The 26,955-nt window shown below is 36.9% G+C and overlaps 1 protein-coding gene across 1 annotated transcript in view; it reads left to right on the top strand.

Moving 5' to 3' along the window:
• The window catches only part of LUZP2 (leucine zipper protein 2), a 269,908-nt gene extending 243,850 nt beyond the window's left edge, over positions 1–26,058 (top strand). Inside the window, exons 7-9 of the mRNA XM_052662305.1 lie at positions 3,815–3,910; positions 24,915–25,001; positions 25,954–26,058. Of these exons, the coding sequence (XP_052518265.1) occupies positions 3,815–3,910; positions 24,915–25,001; positions 25,954–26,058 (288 nt within the window). The remainder of the gene's footprint in view (positions 1–3,814; positions 3,911–24,914; positions 25,002–25,953) is intronic.
• The last annotated feature ends 897 nt before the right edge of the window (positions 26,059–26,955 follow it).

Below are 26,955 nucleotides of genomic sequence, written 5' to 3'. Positions count from 1 at the left end.
TGGTCAGGACTCCTGGGAATTAAATTAAGTCAACAAAAAAGATGATTTCAATCACTCCATTCATATTATGGTCCTCTTTATAAGGGAGATATGTCCTCCTCCATCCAATTCACTCACTACTTCCCAAACCCTACTTCTGGCAAGCACCAATCTGTTTTCTGTAACTGTGAGCTTATATTCTTTTTTTTTTTCTTCAAATTATATATGTGTATATATATTTATTTATTAAAGTGTAGTTGACTTACAGTGTTTAAAGTACACGGCAAGGTACTTGTACATGGCAAGTACAAGTTATACGTATAAACATATATTACTTTTGAAATTATTTTCCATTATAGATTATAATATATTGACTATAGTTCCCTGTGCTATAGTAAACCTTTGCGCTTGTTTATGAGCTTATATTTTTTCTTTTTTTAAGTGAGATCATGCAGAATTTGTCTTTCTCTGTCTCCTTATTCCACTCAACATAATAACCTCAAGTTCCATTAACATTACCCCAAATGGCAAATTTTCATTATTTTAATGGCTGAATAATATTCCATAGTCTATATACATATATACCATATATTCGTTATCAGTGTGTCCAAATGATGTACTCTTAGGTTGCTGGGGATGCATTTAAGTGGGATTGCTGTATTATATTTCAGTTCTATTTTTAAATTTGTTAGAAGTAACCATATTGTTTTCCATAGTGGCTATACCACTTTACATTCCCACCAAGAGTGCACAAGTTTCCCTTTTCCTATGTCTTCACCAACACTTGTTATTTCCTATCTTTTTGATAATATCCATCTAACAGATGTGAGGTGCTATTTCATTGTGGTTTTGATTTGCATTTTCCTGATAATTAGTGATTTTGAGCATCTTTTCATGAACCTGTTGGCCACCTGTTTGACTTCTTTGGGAAAAAGCCTGTTCATATCTTCAGCCCATCTTTTAATTAGATTGTTTTGTTTTGCTTAGTGTATTGTTGAATATGATTTGCTAAGATTTGTTGAGAATTTTTGAACCCATATTCATTAAGAGTTATTTTTCTTGTTTACTCACTATGTCATGTCTGACTCTTTTGTAACCCCATGGACTGTAGCCTGCCAGGCTCCTCCATCCATGGGATTTCTCACACAAGAATGCTGGAACTGGTTGCCATTTCCTTCTCCAGGGATCTTCCCAACCCAGAAGTTGAACCCATGACTCTTATATTGGCAGACAGATTCTTTACCAATGAGCCAACAGGGAATCCCTCAATAAGAATATTGGCCTATGATTTTATTTTCTCATGGTATCCTTATCTGGTTTTAGTATTAGGGTAATGCTAGACTCATAAAATGAATTTAGAAGTGTTCTCACCTCTTCTATTTCTTGGAAGAAATTGAGAGGAATTTCTTGAAAAGAATTGCTATAAATTAACTATTTTAATTGTTGGATAGAATTCACCAGTGAATCCATCTATTACTGGATGGTAGTACATGGAGAAAATGAAATATTTATCACCACTAAAGAGATATGAGCTACCAAGCCATAGAAAGACACTGAGAGACCTTAAATATATATCACAAAATGAAAAAATCCTATCTGAAGTGGCTGTATACTGTATGATTACAACTATGGATATTTTAGAAAAGGAAAAACTATGGAAAAAATTGAAAGACTAAAGGTTGCCAAGGGTGAGGAGGGTAGGGATGAACAGGAAGAACCCAGAGGATTTTTAGAGCAGTGGAAATACTATGTATGATAGCATAATGATGGATATATGTTACTACACATTTGTCCAAACCTATAGGATTTCATCTAATAGTGAATCCTAATATTAATATACACCATGGACATTCAGTGATTATGATGTGTTAATGTCCACTCACCTTTGGTAACATTTGTACCACTCTGGTGAATAATGTTGATAATGGGAGAGTCCATGCATTTGTAAGAACTGGGGCTTTATGGACAGTCCCTATACCTATCAATTTTTTCTGAAGCTAAAACTATCCTAAACAACAAATAACAACAGCAACAAAAATATTGCAATTTAGGTGTTCTTGACCGAATTTAGTATGGCAGTAGAAAACAGGCCCTCCAAAGTCATATGTAGTGTCTAAGACCCTAATTTATTTATGTGCTAATCCAGAACCAGAATTCACATGTATTTAAACACCAAAATACACTGTAATTCCCCAAAGCCAGTTCCCATTCTTTGTTAATTCATCAGACTCAATAAGGCTTCTTTCTTTTAGAAAGAGCTATTTCACTGGTAGCAAATGCCTACATTAAGGACTGCATGTATTATGTTTAATGCAACTAGTTCTAAAAACAAATATTATGTTTTGGTATTTAATTTAACTTTTCATGCTTTATTGCTCACATTGATGAAGGTGATGTATAATTTCCTCCAGTCGTTAAAAGAAATTAATTTATGTAATTTTCTTTCCTGAAGCAAGTTAAAATAACTTTTGTAAACAGATGCAGAAGTTGACAAACCAGCAAACCCAGTTGTGAAATATATGAGCACAAGGGTAGACTCTGGCAAACTTACGGAGGAGGAAAATTACACTGTCATTCTTCCCACCTGCTCTCTGTGAACTTAATAGTAAATGAAGCCCCTTTTATATCTTGTCCAAGTTAGCCAAGGCCTACAAAAATAGATAGGTAGATAGACAAAAGCTTTTATTCTGCTCATATTTCTTACCTAAACCTCACCACCAATGTCTGGAAGCATTTTCATAAATGTACAATATTTGCATAAGAAAATATAATTAACAAACACTAACATTTTTCAATATGGGCATATTTATATTTTAAGGAAGATATTGAATACCTACTCTTAAATGTAATCTCCATCATTGGTGAACCTGTGTCATTTTTTACAGCTTATCTAGCTGGGTTAGTTTTCCTTCCTGTTGGTTTCAATAGCAAATGGTTTCTATCTCAACCCTTATGTTGTTCTGACAGTTTTATTTTGCTGATTTGACTCTCAGTATCATTCACATCTCTGTGTTTACAAGCAATAAATATTGACCCTTACCAAATTAAGTGAAGGAGATTTTAATGGTAGAACATCAGGAGCTCATACTATCTGGGAGAAGGCAGAAGTAACAAAGTTGGGGATGGACAGAAACAGAGGCTGCTTCAGAAGACTGGGAATGTGAACTATAAGAAGTGTCTCATTGTAGAAACAACTTGGACAAGTGAACTTACTGAAATTAATATACCTATTTATAGCCTCTTTTTAATCTAGTCAGTATTTAGTTCCAAAAATGAAGGTTTTGATGACCCAGTTTAGATCATGTGCATTTCTGTGTAGAAAGTAGCACAAAGAAATTTAGAGTAATATGTAGGGGCTCCTTGAGGTATAAAACAGTATTTGATTGGTAGGTGAAGCATTGGAGTCAACATAATTCTTTTTGGAACTTACAGTGAGATGTTAGAAAATATCATATTTACTATTAAGAAAATAAGATGTATACTTATTATTTCCCAGATAGATATGAGGTTAAAATGAAGAGGAAAGATAGGATTCCTGGTTTGTTTGTTTTTTTTTTTTTTAAGAACCAGAATCCTTAAAAGTTTATTATGCAAGAAATAAACATTTGCAGTAGGAAAGTAGTCCTACTGGACAGCACTCATACAAAACTGAATAGAAATTATTTCATTCATTTTCATAGTTAATATTTAAGGTACAGTTAAGGTCTCTGATATATACACATTTTCACTTTATTCCTTTTCCTTGAGTGTGAGGTTGCCAGTATAGCATGTTTTACAAAGCATTAGGAACTCTTTGATGAAACTATTTCCCTCCTAATGTTCTCTTTCTCTCCAGCCTCAAGAAGTCACTACTGAAGTCAATGAAACCCCGCAAATTGAGACTACAAAGGAAGAGGTTCTACTCCGTACCCCTGAGTGCGACTCTCAAATTGTAAGATTAATTTTACCTGTTTTTAACAACATTCAACATGAAAACAAGGATGGGACATAAGCATTTTAAAAATCCTAGTTTTTGCCACCATGAAACTGTCTATGTACATGTAACATCTGCTATTTAAGGGCTTCCCTGGTAGCTAAGATGGTAAAGAATTTGCCTTCAATGCAGGAGGCCCGGGTTTGATTCCTGGGCTGGGAAGATCCCCCAAAGAAGGGAATGGTTACTCACCCCAGTATTTTTGCCTGTAGAATTCCATGGACAGAGGACCTGGGTGGGCTACAGTCACGGGGTCACAAAGAGTCGGACATGACTAAGCAGCTAACACTTTTCTTTCACTTCTGCTATCTAAACATTGTACCTTTCATTTGATAATGCAGATGTTCTTTGGATATCATTCATGTGGTTATTCTACTAAGAGATGTAATCAGACAATCAGGAATATGAAGATGCCCTGGAGAAGGGAATGGTTACCCACTCTAGTATTCTGGCCTGGAGAATTCCGTGGACAGTCCATGGGGTCACAAAGAGTGGGACACAACTGAGTGACTTTCACTTTCATAAACTTGAACTGCCAGAGAGATAAGGTGGTCATTCCCACAGTCATATGGCAGGAAGCTGTTAAAATATTAAAAGCAAACACAACTCCAAACAAAGAATGTGATTCAATAGTATTCTCCCCATAAAGCAAATAAACCTTGAATTATAGAGATATTACAATAGAGGAAGGAAATTTTTACCCTTCAAATGATAACAGGAAATGAGGAATTTTTACTCTGTGCTTTTACTCTAAAAAGTGTAATGAAATTTTAACTCTGGAACTTTGGCACAATTACGATCTGTCATATCTGGGCTTGAAAAATGGCAAACGTCAGTTGTATTTAATATATTCAAAGATAGCCTTTAATCTAGTTGACAAAATGGAAAGTGTCTGCTGAAACTATTCATGGTGGAAAAAGAAATCAGGAGATAGCAAAGGAAATAAGGCAGAATAGAAACAAGTTAACCAAGTCAATCTCTTTTTCCTCTGTCGACTGCCAAAGTAAATTTAGAAATACTAATTTCTCAGCAATTTGGCTTTCACATCTTTGTATGTTGAAACATGTTCAAAGCCAAAAATTTAGAATATAAGGTTAATGAGAAGTAAAAATTCTGCAGTTTACTTCCAAGGGAAGAAGAAGTCAAGAAGAGTTGGGGATGGAAGGACAATTTTTGCTATAGTTTAAAGAACAGATAGGTTTTTGACAGTGTGAGTCAATATCAGAGACAAGAAATCATCAGAATATGAGTAGAGAGTATCGGACAGAAAATGGTGGGATGTGTGGCTAAGATAATTTGGGACTTAGGTAGGAGGGGCACTGGGTTCTCAAGCTAAGGTGTTTGGTTTGAATTAGGGATATGGGCTTCTCAGGTGGCACTAGTGGTAAAGAACTTGCCTGCCAATGCAGGAGATGTAAGTGACACGGATTTGATCCCCGGGTTGGGAAGATCCCCTGGAGGAGGGCATGGCAACCCTCTCCAGTATTCTTGCCTAAAGAATCCCATGGACAGAGGAGCTTGGAAGGCTACTGTCCATAGGGTCACAAAGAGTCAGACACAACTGAAGCGACTTAACACGCAGGGATATAGTTAAGATTTTCACATGTTTATGTCCAGTTAAGAGATAAGACCACTGGGTTAATTTTAAGGCCGTTTTTTTCTTGATACAGTTTCCTAAAACTACCTAAAAATCATTTTGCAGTATATACATGTATCACCTCATTATGCTGCTAAGTCTGCTAAGTCACTTCAGTCATGTTGGACTCTGTGTGACCCCATAGAAGGCAGCCCACCAGGCTCCCCCATCCCCGGGATTCTCCAGGCAAGAACAGTGGAGTGGGTTGCCATTTCCTTCTCCAATGCATGAAAGTGAGAAGTGAAAGTGAAGTCTCTCAGTCATGTCCAACTCTTCGCAACCGCATGGACTGCAGCCTACCAGACTCCTCCATCCATGGGATTTTCCAGGCAAGAGTACTACAGTGGGGTGCCATTGCCTTCTCCATCAAATCATTATGTTGCATATCTAAAACTAATACAATGTTACATGCCAATGATATCTCAATTAAAAAAAAACACACTTTGAAACAAATTAGAATTTTGAAAGCTTCTGGCCTGCACCCTTCAGGGTAATGCTCGGGCTTGATCCTTAAATGTCCTGCTCTGAGCCCTTGGATTAGGAGGGATTCAGTTGCTTTTCTTCCTGCACTTGTACTGGTATACCTGTGCCATGAGCAAATTGTTCATGTATTGAAGTGGCCAAAATATCTGAAAGAACAGAAGAACCAGGACTTGATCAAACTTAAGAAACAAAATATTTCCATTTAAGGCAAACTCAGAAAAGTTCTATGTGTTTTGCAAAGATTCCTCAAAGCAATATTTTGGTGTACTTTTCTTATCAAGAGAGAGGTATAAATTCTTTGTTGTTGTTGGTTTGTTCCACTCTATTTTTGTTGCCCTTCCTTGTCACCAGTAGCTCCTCTCCCTTCAGTAAGTGGCGTAAGCAGCTACTACCTTGGTAGAGGTCCCAACTGGGTTGCTTCAAAAAGCTTCCTCTACCTGTACCAGAATGAACACTCTCTCTCTAACCTGATCCCAGTTCCCTAGATTTTCGTCTTTGAAGTCTCTACTTCCAAGAACCCACACTTGCCAGTGCAGAGAGTGTTCAATATTTATAGTCTGCAGGCTCAGTTACATTTAAAGGCTAAGTGAATAACATAAGGGAGTGAAATAAGCCAGGTGTAAGCAGTAGGAGTGAGTGAGACTATTGTGAATATCTTTTTTTCCAATTCTAGATCAGTAGTTCTTAGCCATATCCTCACTGTAGTATCATATGGAGGATTTTTATAAAATACTGATGACCAGGTAATTCTAATATGCAGGCTGTTTTACTAACAATGTATCTCATATGTACATGATTCTTAAAATCATCTGAGGAGCTTTTAAAATTAAAGATTTTGAAAAATTCAGTAAATTCTAAGGGGACTAAAGGTAACTTTTTTTTTTTTTTAAACATGGACCTGACAACACTTTCCAATCTAAGTGATTCTGAAAGAGATGGTCTGTGAGCCTTAATTTGAAAAAGATTGGTTTAAATAAGACACAATGCCTTTAGTATGTTGTTTAGTAACAGAGTTTCACATTTGAGAGACAGCAATGCCTAACTGAGGCTCTGTAATGGTAGCCATGAAAGTCTATGATGTCACTTTTGATAGTAGGTAGAGGGGATCCATCCCAGAACCTTCTGTTTATTTTGCAACCAAATCTAAGAGCAGCAGGGCTGTGAAATTGATCAGGAAACTGATGTGCGATTTTTGTCCATAGCTAAGCTTTCCATGAGAGAGCTAGTATACCATCATCTCCCCAAGCTATAGTACTCAGAGTATAATTAATCATAGAAAGCTCTAGAGTTCCTTTCCAGCTTTCCCCAATAGTAAGAGAATAATTTTGATGGCTTTCTCCACTTTATAGGAAAAAGTGAAGGGCTCTTTGGATCTGTGAGAACTACCCTTACTCAGCTTGTCCAAATTCACCCAAAATATTCTGATTTGTGTTAAAGATCATGAAATGCATTCCTTCCATTTCAATACAGCAACGTGAAAATAGCTTCAACTTGATTCTAACAAGCTAGAGATTCAAGCTTCAATTTGAATTGCTTTAACTGAATATCCAAATAAGGTATCAAAACATAATTTCATAAAGGAAAAATGAGAAGTTTACCTCCTCTTCTGGTAAAGGGATTGCTGCATTTTCTATTGAAGGAAGGATAGTTTTAACATGTTTGGCAAAAATATAACCTTCTTATTGTCTTTGTTTGGAGACTGAATATGAGTAAAGAAGTGCATCTCTGTGCCAGGTTGACAAGAGGTGGCCCCGTGAGAGTTAGTTTTATGCATCAAAATGACTGAGCTCAGGGATGACCAAAGAATTGGTAAAATATTAATTCTGGGTATGTCTGACAGGGCATTTCCAGAAGAGATTGGCATTTGAATTAGTAGATGAAGAGATCTTCCCTCATAAACATGGCAGGCAACATCTAATCCCTAGAAGGCCCAAACTGAACAAAAAGATGGAGGAAGCATAATTTCTTCTTTTCCCTTTGAGTTGGGCTATATATCTTCTTCAGCTCCTGTTTGTGGAACCTTCCAACTCAGGGACTTAACACCAGCAGGCCACTCACCCCAGTTCTCAGGCCTTTGGCTTCAGGCCTCAGATTCAGGTTGGGAATTACAACAGCCTTATTGTCAGCCCTTCAGACTTGGACTGAATTTTATGCCACCAGCTTTCCTGATTCACTGGCTTAGAGAGTGCATATCATGGCATGTCTCATCTTCCATAATAGCATGAGCCAATTCCTACTAAAAAACAAAAAAAAAACCTCTTATACATCTATGTGTATATTCTGTTAGTTCTGTTTCCCTGGAGAACCTAATACAGTTATTTTTTTACATTTATGTTTTGTATATTTCATGTGTATTTGGAAGTATTTTCACTGCTTTTTTATAAAAGACTGTAATTAAAACTAATCAGTGCTACTTAGTTTTCTACAGAGAGAAAATACATGGTAGTTGTTGAGTTAAATTTTAATTTTGGTGGCCTTACTTGACAAAATTAATAGTTGGAAAATTTATTTCCATTTCTTTTCTGTTTAATGTGTTTTTCTGCTCTATGAAATTAAAAAAATCTAGAAACTACCCAATGAGGAAATTTTTTAAAATAAAAGGGGAGATAAAATAGGGATCTGAATGAAGCCAATAACAAATGATTAAAAGCATGAAATAAACAGAATATCAGAATAAGAAATTCACAGAATTGTGTGTTCAAGCAAAGATACAAGAATAAGGATGAAGTCTAATATGAGTCTCTATTTTCATCTTGGTTGACTGGAACAATTATAGTTTTATTCTCAAATAAAATGAGAAATTGTATAATCAAATTAAATTAAATTAAAATTAAATAATTACTATAGGAGAAATTTTAAGGTAATTTTTGTCCATTGGCTCCTTAACAGGAGAGATTTGTGCTGTCTTAATAACTAGAATGAACAAAAATTAGCACACTGGAGCTAATTGCTTATGAAAAATGACAGTTTTTATTTATTTTTAAAATTTTTATTATTTATTTTTTTTACTTTACAATATTGTATTGGTTTTGCCATACATCAACATGAATCTGCCACGGGTGTACACATGTTCCCAATCCTGAATCCCCCTCCCACCTCCCTCCCCATACCATCTCTTCCCTCTGGGTCATCCCAGTGCACCAGCCCCAAGCATCCTGTATCCTGCATCGAACCTAGACTGGCAATTCATTTCTTATATGATATTATACATGTTTCAATGCCATTCTCCCAAATCATCCCACCCTCTCCCTCTCCCACAGAGACCAAAAGACTGTTCTATAAATCTGTGTCTCTTTTGCTATCTTGCATACAGGGTTATCGTTACCATCTTTCTAAATTCCATATATATGTGTTAGTATACTGTATTGGTGTTTTTCTTTCTGGCTTACTTCACTCTGTATAATCAGCTCCAGTTTCATCCACCTCATTAAAAACTTCTTGGTAGCAGGAGAAATCATGATTGTATTCTTTGTTTCTCAAACTGGGTTTGGAGGATATTGCATTTTTTTTTAACTAGTGATAGATTCATTCTATATTATCATAATGTTTACATTCTTGCCAATTTGGGTAATAATTTAGCCCCCCCACACACATATACACACACATACATATTCAGTCTGTATTCAGTTCAGTCACTCAGTCATGTCTGACTCTTTGCCATCCCCTGGGCCGCAGCGTGCCAGGACTCCCTGTCCATCACCAACTCCCGGAGTCCACCCAAACTCATGTTCATTGAGCCGGTGATGCCATCCAATCATCTCATTTTCTGTCTTCTCCTCCTCCTGCCCTCAATTTTTCCCAGCATCAGGGTCTTTTCAAATGAGTCAGCTCTTCATATCAGGTGGCCAAAATATTGGAGTTTCAGCTTCAACATCAGTCCTTCCAATGAACACCCAGGACTGATCTTCTTTAGGATGGACTGGCTGGATCTCCTTGCAGTCCGAGGGACTCTCAAGAGTCTTCTCCAACACCACAGTTCAAAAGCATCAGTTTTTCGGTGCTCAGTTTTCTTTATAGTCCAACTCTCACATCTGTACATGACTACTGGGAAAATCATAGGCTTGACTAGATGGACTTTGTTGGCAAAGTAATGTCTCTGCTTTTGAAGATGCTGTCTAGGTTGGTCCTAACTTTCCTTCCAAAGAGTAAGCATCTTTTAATTTCATGGCTGCAATCACCATCTGCAGTGAATTTGGAGCCCCAAAAGATAAAGTCTCTCACTGTTTCCCCATCTATTTCCCATGAAGTGATGGGACCGGATGCCATGATCTTCGTTTTCTGAATGTTGAGCTTTAAGCCAACTTTTTCACTCTCCTCTTTCACATTCATCAACAGGCTCTTTAGTTCTTCTTCACTGTTTGCCATAAGGGTGGTGTCATCTGCATGAATATGACAGTTTTTAAAAACAATTTGCATTCTGTAAAAATCACAGGTTTTCAGTATATATTTCAGTTATGCATTTAATTTACCAAGTTTTGCAACCATTACCACAGGCCAGTTTTAGAACATTTCTATCTTCCTAGTAAGATCCCACATGCCTGTTTTTACAGTTAATCTCTATAAAGGCAACCACTAACCTAGTTTCCACTGGTTATAAGTTTGCCTTTTCCATAGATTTTATAGATTGATCATACAGCATGTGGCATTCTGCATTCCCTTTTTCATGTAGCATAATGACTTTGAGTTTCATCTATATTATAGTATATTTCAGTAGTTTGTTCTTTTTTATTCTGAATAGAATCCATTGTATGATTTTATCACATTTTCCTCATCCATTCACCAGCTGATAACTTTTGGATTTTTTCCACTTTTTGGCTATTATGAATTAATCATACCATGAACATTTACATAAACATCTTCAAGTGGACATATGTTCTATTTTTCTTGAGTAGATACCCAGAAGTAGAATAGGATACTGTAAATACTTCCTTAACTTTTTAAGAAACAGACAGACATTTCCAAAGTGGCTGTACCATTTTACATCTTAATTAGCAATTATGAGAGTTACACTTTCTTTACATCTTTGTCACCACTTGCTATTGTCTGAATTTTTGATTAAAAATAAAATTTAAGGAGTCTGAAATCAAATTTCATCCAGGCTTAACTGTTAATTTCCAAATGGTTAAAAATTTGAGCATATTTTTATATACTTATTAGGAATTCACATATTTTCTTTGGTGAATGTCTATTCAGATATTTTCCCCATGTTTATTGGGGTTGTCTGTCTTCTTGGTATTAAGTTGCAAGATTCCTTACATATTCTGGATATATATCCTTTACCAGATATATGATTTGAAAATATTTCTCTTACTCAGGATGTTTCTTGTCTTTACATTTTCTTAATGGTGTCTTTCTAAAAGACAGCAGGTATTTTTAAATACAGCTTTCAGTTTGCAGAGTAATTGAGCAATAGTTGAGAGTTCCATACAGCAACCAACTATCTTTCTGTGATTTGTCATTTAGTTCCATTACAGTCTGATGGCATACTCTACATTTGTTCAAATGCAGTCTATCTAATGTTCCATGTTACCTTGAGAAGAATCTGTATTTTATTCTTGTTTGATGAAGTATTCCTTAAATATCAGTTAGAGCCATTTGATTTGTAGTGCTCTTCACGTCAACTCTATTTTTGGAGATTTCTGCTCACTTGATATGTCCACTATTGATAGAGAGTGTTGAAACTCTCTATCCAGTGGTACTGGTTCACTTCTGTTTCTCCTTGCAGTTCTATTAGCTTTGTCTCATATATCTTGAAAATATGTTGTTAGATGTATTTTTGTTAAGAATTGTTGTGTATTTTTTTTTTTCGTAGAATTGACCCCTCTATTATTATATAGATGTCCCTCTTTATCCCTGATATTTTTCTTGCTCTGAAGCTGGCTTTGTCTGAAATTAATATGGCTACTTCAGCTTTCTTTTGATTAATATCACTTTAACTATATCCTGCCACTCCCTTCTGGCCTGCAGAGTTTCTGCTGAAAATTCAGCTGATAAACTTATGAGGATTCCCGTGTATAGTATTTGTAGATTTTCCCTTCTTGATTTTAGTATCTTTTCTTTGTATTTCAGTGTTTATCCATGTTGTCACAAATGGCAGAATTCCCATTTAATGTCTGAATAATATTCATATATTCATATACATATATGTTCCTCTCTATGTAACACTTTGTTTATTCATCTAGAAACTTAGATTGTCTTCATGTCTTGGACACTATAAATAATGCTGCATACCCCCCCCAGATTTCAGACAGTGCTACAAAGGCTGTTGTTGTTTCATCACTAACTTGCGTCTCAGTCTTTTCGACCCCATGGACTATAGCGCACCTGGCTCTTTACCTGCATCTCTTCACCAGATTCTTTACCACTGAGCCACCAGGGAAGCCCACCACAAAGGGACAGTAATCAAAACATCAAGGTATTGACATAAAATTTGGATCAACAGAACAGAACACAGAACCCAAAAGTGTCTGACTCTTTTGCGACCTCATGAACGTGGCCCTCCAGGCTCCTCTGACCATGGGATTTCCCGGGCAAGAATACTGGAGTGGGTTGCCATTTCTTTCTCTAGAGGAACTTCCTGACCCAGAGATTGAACTCACATCTCCTGCATTACAGGCAGATTCTTTACCACTGAGGCACTTGGGAAGCCATCTATAGTCAATCAATCTTCTACAACGAACACAAGATAATACAATGGAGTTAGACAGTCTCTTCAGCAAGCGGTATTGATAAAGCTGGACAGCCAAATGTAGATCAATGAAGTTAGAATATACCCTCACACCATACACTAAAATAAACACAAAATGGCTCATAGATTTAATTATAAGACATGACACCATAAAACTCTGAGAAAAGAACATAGGCAAAACATTCTCTGACATAAATTGTACCAGTGTTTTCTAAGTCAGTCTCCCAAGGAAATAGAAATAAAAACAAAAATTAACAAACAGGACCTAATCAAACTTGCAAACTTTTGTGCAGGAAAGGAAACCATAAACAACTACAACCTACTAACCAGGAGAAATTACTTGCAAATAATGCCACCAAGCAGGCTTAGTTTCCAAAATGTATGAACAGTTCATATAATGCAATAACCTAAAAAAAAAAAAAAAAGCCTAATTGAAAAATTGGCAGAAGCCCTAAATACACATTTCTCCAAAGAAGATATACAGATGCCCAATAGGCACATGAAAAGATACTCAGCATCACTAATTATTACAGAAATGAAAATAAAAATCACAGTGAATCACAGTGAATTACCACCTTCATCAGTCAGAATAGCCATCATTAAAAAACCTAATCTGATTCACTCTTAGGGCAGATGCAGATGTAACTGATGGAAACAGCTATAAAAAGGTGAATATTTCAGTCAAATATTAAAGTGAACGCAATGAAAATTTTCTGAAAATAGAATTAGCATAGAATAGAAGACATGGTATATTATATAATTAAATAATGAGAAACAACCATTCTGTGATGTAGTCAGGAAATGAAGCCTTAGAGTAGAGGAAAAGAGCTATCATGGGAGCATCTCTTTCTGTTCCAAGACTCTAGGATGATCAGCAACCTCACTGAGTGCTGATGAGAGCACATGCAATTTCTTAGTAAATAAATAGCAAAGGTGATTCATTTGGATTTCTATTGGTCATACCCAAGACTAAATAACATACTAGAAAGAACCTGGAAATTACCGCTGTGCTGTTTTCCTAACACGTCACTTATTGGCAAGTGATTTTGTTATTCAGATCCCTTTTCTATAAAATTCAGATCAACTATTTTCAAATCAAACTGCTTGTGCTAAGGCTCCACTCCCACAGATTATTAATCAGTAGATCTAGGGCACAGAGCAGGAATGTGTGTCGTCTGAATAAACCCTCCTAGATATTCTTCCATCAGTATTTCCTGTTAAACATTCTTGAGAATCTTTCATGTTTCTTTCTTATAGGCTTATCATGACGATTGTAGTCATGGAGGTTAACTATACAGTGTTTGGTTTTATTATGGATGTCCTTATAGGTTCAGTCTGAATTTACTCTGCAGTTTTCATATTCATGGTCTCAGTATCTTGTATGGCAAGGTCCTAATCTTGGAATTAGGGCCCATGCATATTCTTAGATATGTTCTACTTCCTGCCCTATCCAACCACGCAGGGTCACTTAGGAAAATGGCTTCTGGATTTGTTGGCCCTTTTGTTAGTGGATGTAGAGAACTTGAGATGGATCCACAAGAGCTTAACAACATATTGGACTATAAGTTTGGGGGAATGTTTAAGTTCCCTTGAAAGTAGTTTTGCTCAAATGATAATTTTTTAGTCACAGGGAGAAAGCAAAGGATGTACCTGCTTTATCCCATTTTCCTGCAGTTTGCAAATGTGCCTCATATTGTTTAATAGCATATCAAGAATTAAAGATACTGAGCAGTTTATGTTAATTTTCACAAAAGGAATAAGACCTACTACTCAGTGTAAATGTGTTTTATAATGTTTCTGACTCCTCTAGATAGCACACACTTAACTTTTCTTAATGTGCTGAGGAAATGAAAGGCAACAGTGGCTTATATTTAGCATTGTAAGTACTCCTTGCTCAGAATCTTGCCGTTGCACCTGCCTGCAAGTCCCTGACCAAAGGGAGTTTATTCAACAGCAAAGCACTGTCTAGGAAAATGAGAGCATAAAGTGTGCAAGGAAATAAATCTAGAGCTGCTAGTAGAAACTTACGCCAGCATTTTCATATTAAAACAATTCTGGCAGAGATTTTTAGAGTTCTAGTTTACAATTATATCCAATATTCATTGTGTGACATTTGATGCCCTGATGAATTGTTGGCAGACACTACATTAACAAAAATTTTCTAGGAGAGTCATGCCCTACTGTAATTGGGCTGAGTGACCATACACAATTGTCATTCTGGGCTATGTTCCATCAGACCATCTGAAGAGGTTGGCTTCATAATAGGCATTCTTCATTGTACTCCTGTGGTTTTTTTTTTAAGAAGGAACAGTTATGCCTCCAGATTATATGGGAAGGACAGATAGTTACCTAAGGTCTTTAGAATAAATTTCTGCTTTTCACATTAGATAATAGATTTCCATGTTTACCCTCCTATAACATCTTAATTTAAATCATGCAAAATGTAAACTTAAGTATGCTTTCTTACCAGATGTCATATAGAAACCATAAGAATAATGGGTAACTTATAATTTGGTAAATATAAATAGCCTAATAAGCATGTTAATAATTATTATAAGGAAATAGGTCAAACAGTGTCTAAATACAAAGCTTAATCTTGTTGATAACTCTTTGACCTCTCTTACCTCCCCTGAGACAAAATGGTTTTCTCCTCTGGGTCTCCATAGTGCTTGGTTCTTAAACATGATTTATCCCGTATCACAATCCCTCTTGCAAGGTGATTATATGTATAAGGTTCTCATTTTGCATTAGATAATAGGCAATTTGAGGACAGATATAAAAGTACTGATATTTCCTTCAGAACCAAACAAAATGCAAATCTTAACAGATGATTTTAAATAGTTTTCCAAAATATCTAAAATGATGATGTTAGGGCTTCCTGTTTCCAAATTGTAACTATTTCATGTAATGAATGAATTATGGTTCAGAGAGGGAATACAACTTGCCTGGAGGAGCCTGGTAACAGAGGACATCAGTGTCAGACCCTGCCTCCCTCCCAGGCCACTGTTCCTCTACTACCTACCATCATCTTGACTCAACATTCCATTTTTAATCTTTGAACTTCTTCCAGTTTCTGCCTTTTTAATATTAAAACAGTACTAAAGTATCATTTTATAATTAAAAAAAATTTCATGCTCAAAAGTCACATGAGAGAAAAATTTAGCCAATGTTTCTTAAAAACTTGATACTTAATTTCATTTTTTCTTTTATATATTCTGAAAATCATGCTTGTTTTTAGCCCCCAGTTTGTCCCAGATATTAATTAAATATGAAGAATGAATTGGACCTTTTAACTGTCAGATGTTTTTTTTCTAGGTAGAATTTCAGGTTGCCCAGAATGCATTTATATTAAGTATTTTGAGTTCTTTTAATGTATACAGAAAAGTCATCAGAGACAAAACTAATGCCTCTTGTAAAGTAGAACCAAATGCTCAATACCATTAACAAAGTTACTGTAATCAAAAGAATCAGAGATTAAAACCCAGAGAAGACTTTAAATGAATCTCTGATAAATCATCTCATCTGCTTTAATTCTTAAAGTATTACTGTTTATTTCAGAGGGAGAATGGAGTGTAACTTAAACAAAATGCAAAACAGGCTTTTCTTTTATAGGCTTTCCAGTAATTTTTTTACTCTATCATAGTCCTGTTTTGGTTTTTGTTAACATTTGTTAAGTATAGCCCTAGGTATCAGATGGTGCCCCAAGGTTTGAGAAAGACTTCAAGCTCAGGGAAACTGAAATACAGAGGTTTGCTAATCACAGGTCCTGGAGGAACACAAGGCATTCCTCCTTGAGCAACATGGGAGTGTCCAGGTCAAAAGGAAGCAGCAGGACCTGGGGCATATGCCTCTGTTAGGGTTGGTGTGGAGGGCTTGAGGTTCCAGGGTAGGCTGGATTGGCCACTTCAAACTGAAAGGAGCAGTAGCAGAGTTTCAATAAGCTTCACAGAGTTCTTACCTAAGGGTCTCACAAGCAAAGGAGCTGAGAAACAGGAGGAACTGTATTACCAGCAGCACTGCAGAAGTCCCATTAGGACCTTAAACTTCTTTGTGTCTCTGCTGGCTGTTATGTAGGAAAAGCAATGGAGGATGGTGCTGGGGGCTAGTGTCAGCTTCAGGCCCTTGAAGGCCGCTTAACTACACACAATGGATGCCGATGCAACAGTATTATGGAGTAATTTTACTCACGGTGCCCGTTAACAAAGGTCATTCTAAATATACAACTTTATCTCCATATTTTCTAAATGGGATATTTGCACTGAAGCCAAAGACATGAACGTTCCTTAATGAAAAATTTCTGAAGCACCTGAATCCTTAAGTTGGTTAGATTGATCTGCTGATTCTGCCTTGAGGAGGAAAACAAATGAAAATTCAGAAAGGATAAAGGCATTCTCCAAGGTTAAGATTTCTCAAGGAAGATGAGTGGTTGGTTAATATGACATTTTTCCTGCCCTGTTAAATCATGAACAGGAAAGGATCAAGGACAGCCATACATTCTTTGACAATGTCAAGATCATCCAATGACCAGGGGCATTATGTTGACACCACAACTGAAAATTAAAATGACTGAATACCTGTGTTTCTATTCTGATACATATATTTTTCAACAAAATGGATAAATTTTGACAGAAGGAAAAAAGCTTAGGAAGGGAAAGAAAGGGTAGGAACTAAGCCTAATTGAGCATCTAATACATGCAAAATACTCCTTTAGAAACCACTGTATAAATTTTACTTCATCAAAACTCCTGTCAGGTAAGGATCATTTTGCCTACCCTACACATAAGGAATCAGAACCTCCTTAAGATAAAGTAACTTTCCCAAGTGTACCCACCAAATAAGAGCTAAAGGAATTCTAACCCCGATTGCCTCTTTATTCCATTCACCTAGCTGAGTTGCCTTCATTAAATCATTTCACTTGATGTCAGAAATTTTGAATGTATGCATCATTACCCTCATTTCACAAATGAAGGAAAAGTGAAGTCAAATTGGTATTTCCCATCCATCATTTCACTAACAAGTACTGGCCTGTCATAAAGTTTTCAACAGTATAGAAACAAAGAAAAAAGTGAAGTCGCCCAGTCGTGTCTGATTCCTTGCAACTTCATGGACTGTAGCCTACCAGGTTCCTCTGTCCATAGGATTTTCCAGGCAAGAGTACTGGAGTGGGTTGCTATTTCCTTCTCCAAGGGATCTTCCCAGCCCAAGGATCGAACCTGGGTTTCCTGCATTGCAGGCTGATGCTTTACCATCTGAGCCACCAGGGAAGTCTTTCAACAGTATAGGAATGTAGAAAACTGACATTTAATATCAAATAACAGAATGTTAGTGGATTTTCCATGAGCCAATCTCTTTCTCAAAAATACTTTTTTTGATAGTTGATCCTTTATATATATTAGTATTAAAATGTTATTCCTTCTCTGAAATATTGCTGAAACTAGCAGTGGATTTTGCTTGTTGGTTTATTTGTTCTGATGTTAAAATTTGTTATTGGTGTTTAATCCTATTTTTCTGTAAAATATCAAATAAACCTCAAAATATCAGAAACCTCAAAGCTCATTATCAAAGATATTGGAATATTACTCAGCCTTTAAAAATAATAAAGTAATGCCATTTGCAGCAACCTGGATGGGCCTAGAGATTGTCATACTGAGTGAAGTAAGTCAGAGAAGGAGAAAACTCATATGACATCCCTTATATGTAGAATCTAAAAAGAAATGATACAAAGAACTTAGTTATAAAATAGAAACAGACTCACAGACTTAGAGAATGAACTTACAGTTGCAGGGGGTGAGGATGGGGGAATTTTTGGGGAAACGAATAGGGAGTTTAGAATAGACTTGTACACACTGCTATATTTAAAATGGATAACCAACAAAGACCTACTGTTTAGCTCAGGGAACTCTGCTCAATGTTATGTGACAGCCTGGATAGAAGGGGAGTTTGGGGGAGAATGGATACAGGTATAAGTATGGCTAAGATTATAACACTATTAATTGGCTATACCTCAATGCAAAAAAAAGGTGTTTTGTTTTTTTTTTCCCTTATAAAGATAGTAGGAGATGGAGATAGGACTCAAATTTGTTTGTGCATGACTCCCAAGTCATTAAAATGAGAATCCTGACCATTGTTCAGGATACTCCAGTATTAGAGTGTGTACCAACATGGTAGGATTATGTATTTTTTTTCACACAGAGGTAAATAATTAAAGGGCTTGTCTCAACTAAATTTGTTATTACTTTGCCTACTTTTGTGGCCATAATGTAACATTTCGTAATCACTGCAGATGGTGATTACAGCCATGAAATTAAAAGACACTTACTCCTTGGAAGAAAAGTTATGACCAACCTAGATAGCATATTCAAAAGCTGAGACATAACTTTGCCAACAAAGGTCCATCTAGTCAAGGCTATGGTTTTTCTGGTGGTCATGTATGTATGTGAGAGTTGGACTGTGAAAAAGGCTGAGTGCCGAAGAGTTGATGCTTTTGAAGTGTGGCGTTGGAGAAGGCGCTTACGAGTCACTTGGACTGCAAGGAGATCCAACCAGTCCATTCTGAAGGAAATCAATCCTGGGTGTTCATTGGAAGGACTGATGTTAAAGCTGAAACTCCAATAATTTGGCCACCTCATGCGAAGTGTTAACTCATTGGAAAAGACTCTGATGCTGGGAGGGATTGGGGGCAGGAGCAGAAGGGGACAACAGAGGATGAGATGGCTGGATGGCATCACTGACTCGATGGACATGAGTTTGGGTGAACTCCGGGAGTTGGTGATGGACAGGGAGGCCTGGTGTGCTGTGATTCATGGGGTCACAAAGAGTCGGACACGACTGAGCTATTGAACTGAACTGAATCTGTGCCCAAAGCACAGAAACAAACTGGTGATTCTGGAGGTGCTGGTGAATATGTGTATGTGAGAAAGAGTGCATAATTACTTCAATAAAGTTATGTTCAAGGCTCATCCCATTTCATAATTTACAGACCCAGCTAGGTTGCCTGTATAATTAATAGTTAAGCTGAACTCTGAAGTAGGTAAATCGGTGCAGACTTTCCTGATCAATCTTCATACATTATTATTTGAGTTTCTAGAAATAGGTACAATATTCATCACGTTAAATTTTACCTAATTGAGAGTATTTTGAAGGTTTGTGCCTTCAGTTCAGTTCAGTCGCTCAGTCGTATACGACTCTTTGCGACCCCATGAATTCCAGCACGCCAGGACTCCCTGTCCATCACCTACTCCCAGAGTTCACTCAGACTCATGTCCATAGAGTCAGTGATGCCATCCAGCCACCTCATCCTCTGTCGTCCCCTTCTCCTCCTGCCCCCAATCCCTCCCAGCATCAGAATCTTTTCCAATGAGTCAGCTCTTCACAGGAGGTGGCCAAAGTACTGGAGTTTCAGCTTTAGCATCAGTCCTTCCAATGAACACCCAGGACTGATTTCCTTCAGAATGGACTGGTTGGATCTCCTTGCAGTCCAAGGGACTCTCAAGAGTCTTCTCCAACACCACAGTTCAAAAGCATCAATTCTTAGGTGCTCAGCTTTCTTCACAGTCCAACTCTCATATCCATGCATGACCACCAGAAAAACCATAGCCTTAACTAGACGGACCTTTGTTGGCAAAGTAATGTCTCTGCTTTTGAATATGCTATCTAGGTTGGTCATAACTTTCCTTTCAAGGGGTAAGCGTCTTTTAATTTCATGGCTGCAATCACCATCTGCAGTGATTTGGTAGCCCCCAAAGTAAAGTCTGACAGTGTTTCCACTGTTTCCCCATCTATTTCCCATGAAGTGATGGGACCGGATGCCATGATCTTAGTTTTCTGAATGTTGAGCTTTAAGCCAACTTTTTCACTCTCCTCTTTCACTTTCATCAGGAGGCTTTTTAGTTCCTCTTCACTTTCTGCCATAAGGGTGGTGTTATCTGCGTATCTGAGGTTATTGGTATTACTCCCGGCAATCTTGATTCCAGCTTGTACTTCTTCCAACCCAGCATTTCTCAATGTACTTTGCATAGAAGTTAAATAAACAGGGTGACAATATACAACCTTGACATACTCCTTTTCCTATTTGAAACCAGTCTGTTGTTCCATGTCCAGTTCTATCTGTTGCTTCCTGACCTGCATATAGGTTTCTCAAGAGGCAGGTCATGTGGTCTGGTATTCCCATTTCTTCCAGAATTTTCCACAGTTTATTGTGATCCACACAGTCAAAGGCTTTGGCATAGTCAATAAAGCAGAAATAGATGCTTCTCTGGAATTCTCTTGCTTTTCCCATGATCCAGGGGATGTTGGCAATTTGTTCTCTGGTTTCTCTGCCTTTTCTAAAACCAGCTTGAACATCTTGAATTGTGCCTTCGGAAGTGCTTAAACCTGTTGCTTTTCTGAATAACACTAGGGATTTTATGAATCCCATCTCATGAAGTTTCCACAATGCCTGGGAGGCACACACACAAAAATATACTTAAAGGTTATGTTCATTGTAAAATGAAAGTATCAAAAAGGTTAGAATTGTCTTCCAGCCACATAATATTTTCTTTAATATTGAAATTTAGTAAGTTTTCATTTTCAGATGATCAAAGGCTTGTCTCAAATAGTCAGCTGTGCTTACCATACTCCACCATAAACCCTATGTTATCTTTCTCAAGACAATGACCTCAAGTAATACCTCACACACAAAAAATGATTTGAGGTCAAATGGATTTCGGAAATGGTTATATCTCCTAAGAGATTTATAGTGCATTTATACATTTCAAAGAAGTGGATTTCAAATTTCACTGTTCATTTGAATTGCTGCATTGCTGATTAAAAATGCAAGCCCTATATTCAGAAGACTGAATTATCACCCAGGAGTGTTATTTTAACAAGCACCCTGTATGATTATTCGAGAAGATCATTCAAGGCCAAAGATTTAAAAAATTTTGTGTTAAAGACTCTGAGAAGAACTACGTTAAATACCATTGCTTAATGTTCAAGTAAAGTTTTCCTCAAACTTCTGTAACTTATATACTCCACTATTCAAAAATATATTTTAGGAAACCTTACACTCTTCTAGTTATTTTCTGCATTTTGAGCTTGATTTTGTACATTTATTTTAGTTTTTTCCCCCTCCAAGGCCAAAGGCAAGTATAATAAAAACAAAGGTCAGTTGTATTATTACAATAAAAACAAAATACATTAATATTCTGAGGAAATTTTAGTTTCTGGGTCTAACTCAAACCCATATAACATAAAAAGAAAAAAAATTAGTATAGAAGATTCCTCATGTAGCTGCCTAAAATTTTTGGACTAAGGCAGTCAAAGTTTTGACTACTCTTCTATACACTGTAGACTTATTTTGAAGAAGGGGCTAAAAGTATAACCCTTTTGGAGCTGCTATCAAATATAACTAAATCTCATCATTTGACAAACTCAGGCACTTATGAAAATTCGAAAGGACTAAAATATTTTCATAGCCAATGTTCCTTTTATTCATTTATTATTTACTCAGTGACTACATATGACCATTTGCTATCTAATAGGCATCTAGCTGGGATCTAGGGCTGAAAAATATAGGCTGTATCTTCAAGGAACTTACAATATACTGAGGAATCAGACATACATATACATATAAAATCATTTAGTGTCAATGTTTCTAATGCACTGTACCTTTAGTGAAAGTGTGATGAGCCTGTCTAGTGGTGAAAATAATGTGCTAGGAAGGAAGAAACTAGCTGGTCTTCAGGATCGCACAGTGAAGACGGACTGTTACAAAGGTGTAGAGGGGAGAGCATGCTACACAGATACATGCTGAACGTTCACTTAGGAGCCATGTAGAGTAATAATAGGGAGCAGGTAAGAATAACTTTGATTTCTAATCTGAGTTGGAGTAGGTTAAATATCCTACACAATTTCTTTAGTTATCATCCACTCCTAGAATTTATGGAAAGTTAGATTTCAAAGCCAACTTAGGTATCCTCCCTGTCTGACTTCAAAGCAAGTAACTTGTTCAAGGTTAGAGTTACACAGGGGCTGTGAAGTATTAAGACTCCCAGTCTCTGTTTTATACATTTTCTACAGGGAAAGGATTATAGAAATATCACTAAAAAGTACACAGTCTTAAACAGTTTTGACATTTACTATAAAATTGTGTTTAACTTAAAAAAATGATGAAAAGAAAAGGAAGAGATAAAGGGAGAATTGAGAGGCAGTGAGGAAAACAGGAGGGCAAAGAGGCTGACTGAGGAGGAAGGAAGAAAGAGAGGGATGGAGAGAAGAGAAATTCAATATTTTAACCCTTGGTTAATATGAAAATGAAAGCCGACTGGAATATGCTGCCAGTGAGTCATTTTCTTTAAGACTATGGAAGCTAGTAAGTAAGAAGGGATATCCTGGTTAGTGAAATATATGTATGCAGGTCAGGAAGCAACAGTTAGAACTGGACATGGAACAACAGACTGGTTCCAAATAGGAAAAGGAGTATGTCAAGGCTGTATAGTGTCAGCCTGCTTCTTTAACTTATATGCAGAGTACATCATGAGAAACGCTGGACTGGAAGAAGCACAAGCTGGAATCAAGATTGCTGGGAGAAATATCAATAACCTCAGATATGCAGATGACACCACCCTTATGGCAGAAAGTGAAGACAAACTAAAAAGCTTCTTGATGAAAGTGAAACAGGAGAGTGAAAAAGTTGGCTTAAAGCTCAACATTCAGAAAACAAAGATCATGGCATCCGGTCCCATCACTTCATGGGAAATAGATGAGGAAACAGAGGAAACAGTGTCAGAATTTATTTTGGGGGGTTCCAAAATCACTGCAGATGGTGATTGCAGCCATGAAATCAAAAGACGCTTACTCCTTGGAAGAAAAGTTATGACAAACCTAGACAGCATATTCAAAAGCAGAGACATTACTTTGCCAACTAAGGTCCGTCTAGTCAAGGCTATGGTTTTTCCAGTGGTCATGTATGGATGTGAGAGTTGGACTGTGAAGGAGGCTGAGCGCTGAAGAATTGATGCTTTTGAACTGTGGTGTTGGAGAAGACTCTTGAGAGTCCCTTGGACTGCAAGGAGATCCAACCAGTCCATTCTGAAGAAGATCAGCCCTGGGATTTCTTTGGAAGGAATGATGCTAAAGCTGAAACTCCAGTACTTTGGCCACCTCATGCGAAGAGTTGACTCATTGGAATAGACTCTGATGCTGGGAGGGATTGGGGGCAGGAGGAGAAGGGGATGACAGAGGATGAGATGGCTGGATGACATCACGGACTCGATGGACGTGAGTCTGAGTGAACTCCGGGAGATGGTGATGGACAGGGAGGCCTGGCATGCTGCAATTCATGGGGTCGCGAAGAGTCGGACACGACTGAGCGACTGAACTGAGCTGAACTGAATCTTTTTAAAGGTGTTGAAGATTTTTTGCTAGACAGATTGATGCTGACCAAAACAGACAGACTGATAGACATGTCTTCAGCAATGATGTGTTTACTTGGAATCGGTAGAGAATTACAATTTGGGTGTCTGCAATCATGGTGAGCAAGGTCCAAGTCCCCCAAAACAAAGGAAAAAACTTTTTATGGAGGGGAAAAGAGGGTTGGAAGGGCTACAATAAACAGAGTTCTTGGCTTTTCATGGGCTGAATTGTTGCCGGGAAAGAAGAGGAGTCTGTCTTCATCTTGTTGGGCTCTACTATTGTTGTGGCATGTGAGAGTTCCCCTTTTGGTCTCCTGATTCCATTTAACTGTGATTTCAGTTCATTTATTTTTTTTTACCATGATCATAATGTTTACACTGTTTTCTGGCTTGCAATCTTGATGTTCCTGCAGGCATATAGACCATGAACATATTTAAATATTAGAGTCTAGATACATCAGGGATAATAGAATATAGTAGTTGTGCAACTCTTTATTTTTTAAAATTTTTTGCAAAGAATTTTTCACTGGAATTGAGCTTTTTTTTTTAAGTAGCTGTCTGTCATAAGCATGACTGAGACCTCCAAATGGACTGTGTATAATTGCCCTCTCCCTGGGATCTCAGTCATGTTGTGATCATTTTGTCCCTCGCTTGACCTTTCAGCTTGTATCAAAGTGAAGGAAATTTACCAATGGGAAGATTTCAAAGAGATTTTCTGTTCCTTTCCTTCATTTAACTTCATTGACCTTCTTTCAATCGCAGCTTTTTCAGGAGAGCACGGCCTGTTCTACGAAGCATGATGAAAATCTTCCAAACAATGACACTGCGGAATCATCACCTGTCCCACAGGTATTTTGTTTGGTTGGTTGGTTGTTTTGATTGTCAGAAAACACTTTTTTGAAGCTCATGGGTTCTATGATTTTCTCTCTTGCTCTAGCTGAAGCCAGGATGTTGTATTAGCTAATACAACATATATTTTTTACCTATTGCCTTTGGACCTTTCCATGGCCACTGTGCCTGCCACTAAGCTTTGATCTGATTAGCTGAAGTCCTAGAAGAAAAAGGGCAAGGGAGGTGTCTTACCCTTCCCCAGCAAGCAAGGAACAAAACAAAAGTAAACAGAAAACAAAAAGTACACTTACATTCCTTAGAGGACAAAGAAGATAAATGAAGACTTGAGAAACAGAAGGTAGAAAAACATATGTATCCCCCACAAAACAAACATAACTCAGGAGCTTAATTCTGAACTCTATCTGTAGTTCTATATTTGACCAAATATATTGCATCATAGCAATTATTAAGAGTCATTTACTTCAGTTCAGTTGCTCAGTCATGTCCAACTCTTTGCAACCCTATGAACTGCAGCACGCCAGGCCTCCCTGTCCATCACCAACTCCCGGAGATTACCCAAACTCATGTCCATTGAGTTGGTAATGCCATCCAACCATCTCATCCTCTGTCATCCCCTTCTCCTGCCCTCAATCTTTCCCAGCATCAGGGTCTTTTCATTTTACTTAACACAACATTTTTCAGTTTGGGAGTTAGATTAATCAAGATCAAATAAATTCACTCTTGAATGGTTTGGCCAAAGTTTTCTCAAAAAAGCTTTTGAAAATTTTTTCTATTTGTAAAACATATTTTATGTGCTTTCACAAAGTAACAGTGTTAACATAAATAAGTGTTAACATTTTCTGCCTGGCATTGCTTTTCTGTAAGATGTTTGTTGAGATACTTGAGTTATTGTTTAATTTTTACATTAAACATTTTTGAGTCTAATTATCTTTTCCATATTGTTTGACAGGATGAACCAGTGCCTCCTTGTACTGAATGTGATGAGGAAAAAAAACCAGAAAATCAAATGACTGACACCAAAGGGACAGCAAATAGAGAAAAAAAATTACTGTAAATACCAAGAAACTGTGTTAAAAAATATCCATTTGCTCTTGTATTCATACTCTTTTTAGACCACAAGCTTGATGGAAATACTAAGTTTTTAAAGCATGCAACTTTTTCACAATTTTATGTAACTTTATAAAGTAGTCTACAAATTTTCCAAAAGATTTCAGGCCAATTATGATCCTTAAGCAATAACCTAATTAAAATGGATATCTGCAGTCACAAGTCGTCATTGTCATTAGTAAGTTGCCCAGTATAAATTGGTCTTTTTTATAAATCAAATGCAAAATAACATTTAATATTTCTGGTTAATTTGGGTAGGCAGTACTTCCCTGATCCAATTTTTTTTTTTTTTCCATCAACTGGAGAATAACTAAACGTTGTAGATCCTTAACATCCTTAGAATACAATTTGAAACTACATTTTAGTCCATGCTGGTTAACTGGAATCACTTTCCTTAAGGTTGGAATCTGTACTGATCCGAATGTATCCTTTGTTTGATGGCATTCATTGCTATTCTCATTATTATTTAGAGCCATGTCTAACAATGTCAGGGGTTTAGTTAAGAAAATTCATTAAATACATTTAGTATGATGTAGACAAAATATCAAGAATGAATGTCTAAGTTACTGACACAATTGATTAGATTTTTGGCATTCTATAGACACACCCTTATGGTTGTCTGCTGGAATTACTCCAGGTTACAAATCAAGCTCAGTGTGAATTTAGATATGAAATTGGGTAACAGAATGTGGGATGGGAAGAGGGGTCCAGGATACAAACATGCAAGCAGACAGTATACATCTTAAAATGGAGACTTGAAAGTAAATAGCCTTATAGAACTAATGAACCCCAATTTGTATATTTTGAAAAAAAATTATAATTAATGGCTATGGGAATCTCTGAC

Source organism: Budorcas taxicolor, chromosome 25, assembly GCF_023091745.1.
Source record: "Budorcas taxicolor isolate Tak-1 chromosome 25, Takin1.1, whole genome shotgun sequence".
Lineage (NCBI taxonomy): Eukaryota > Metazoa > Chordata > Mammalia > Artiodactyla > Bovidae > Budorcas > Budorcas taxicolor.
Note: the sequence above shows the minus strand (reverse complement) of the source record. Positions and strands in the feature narration are given on the sequence as shown.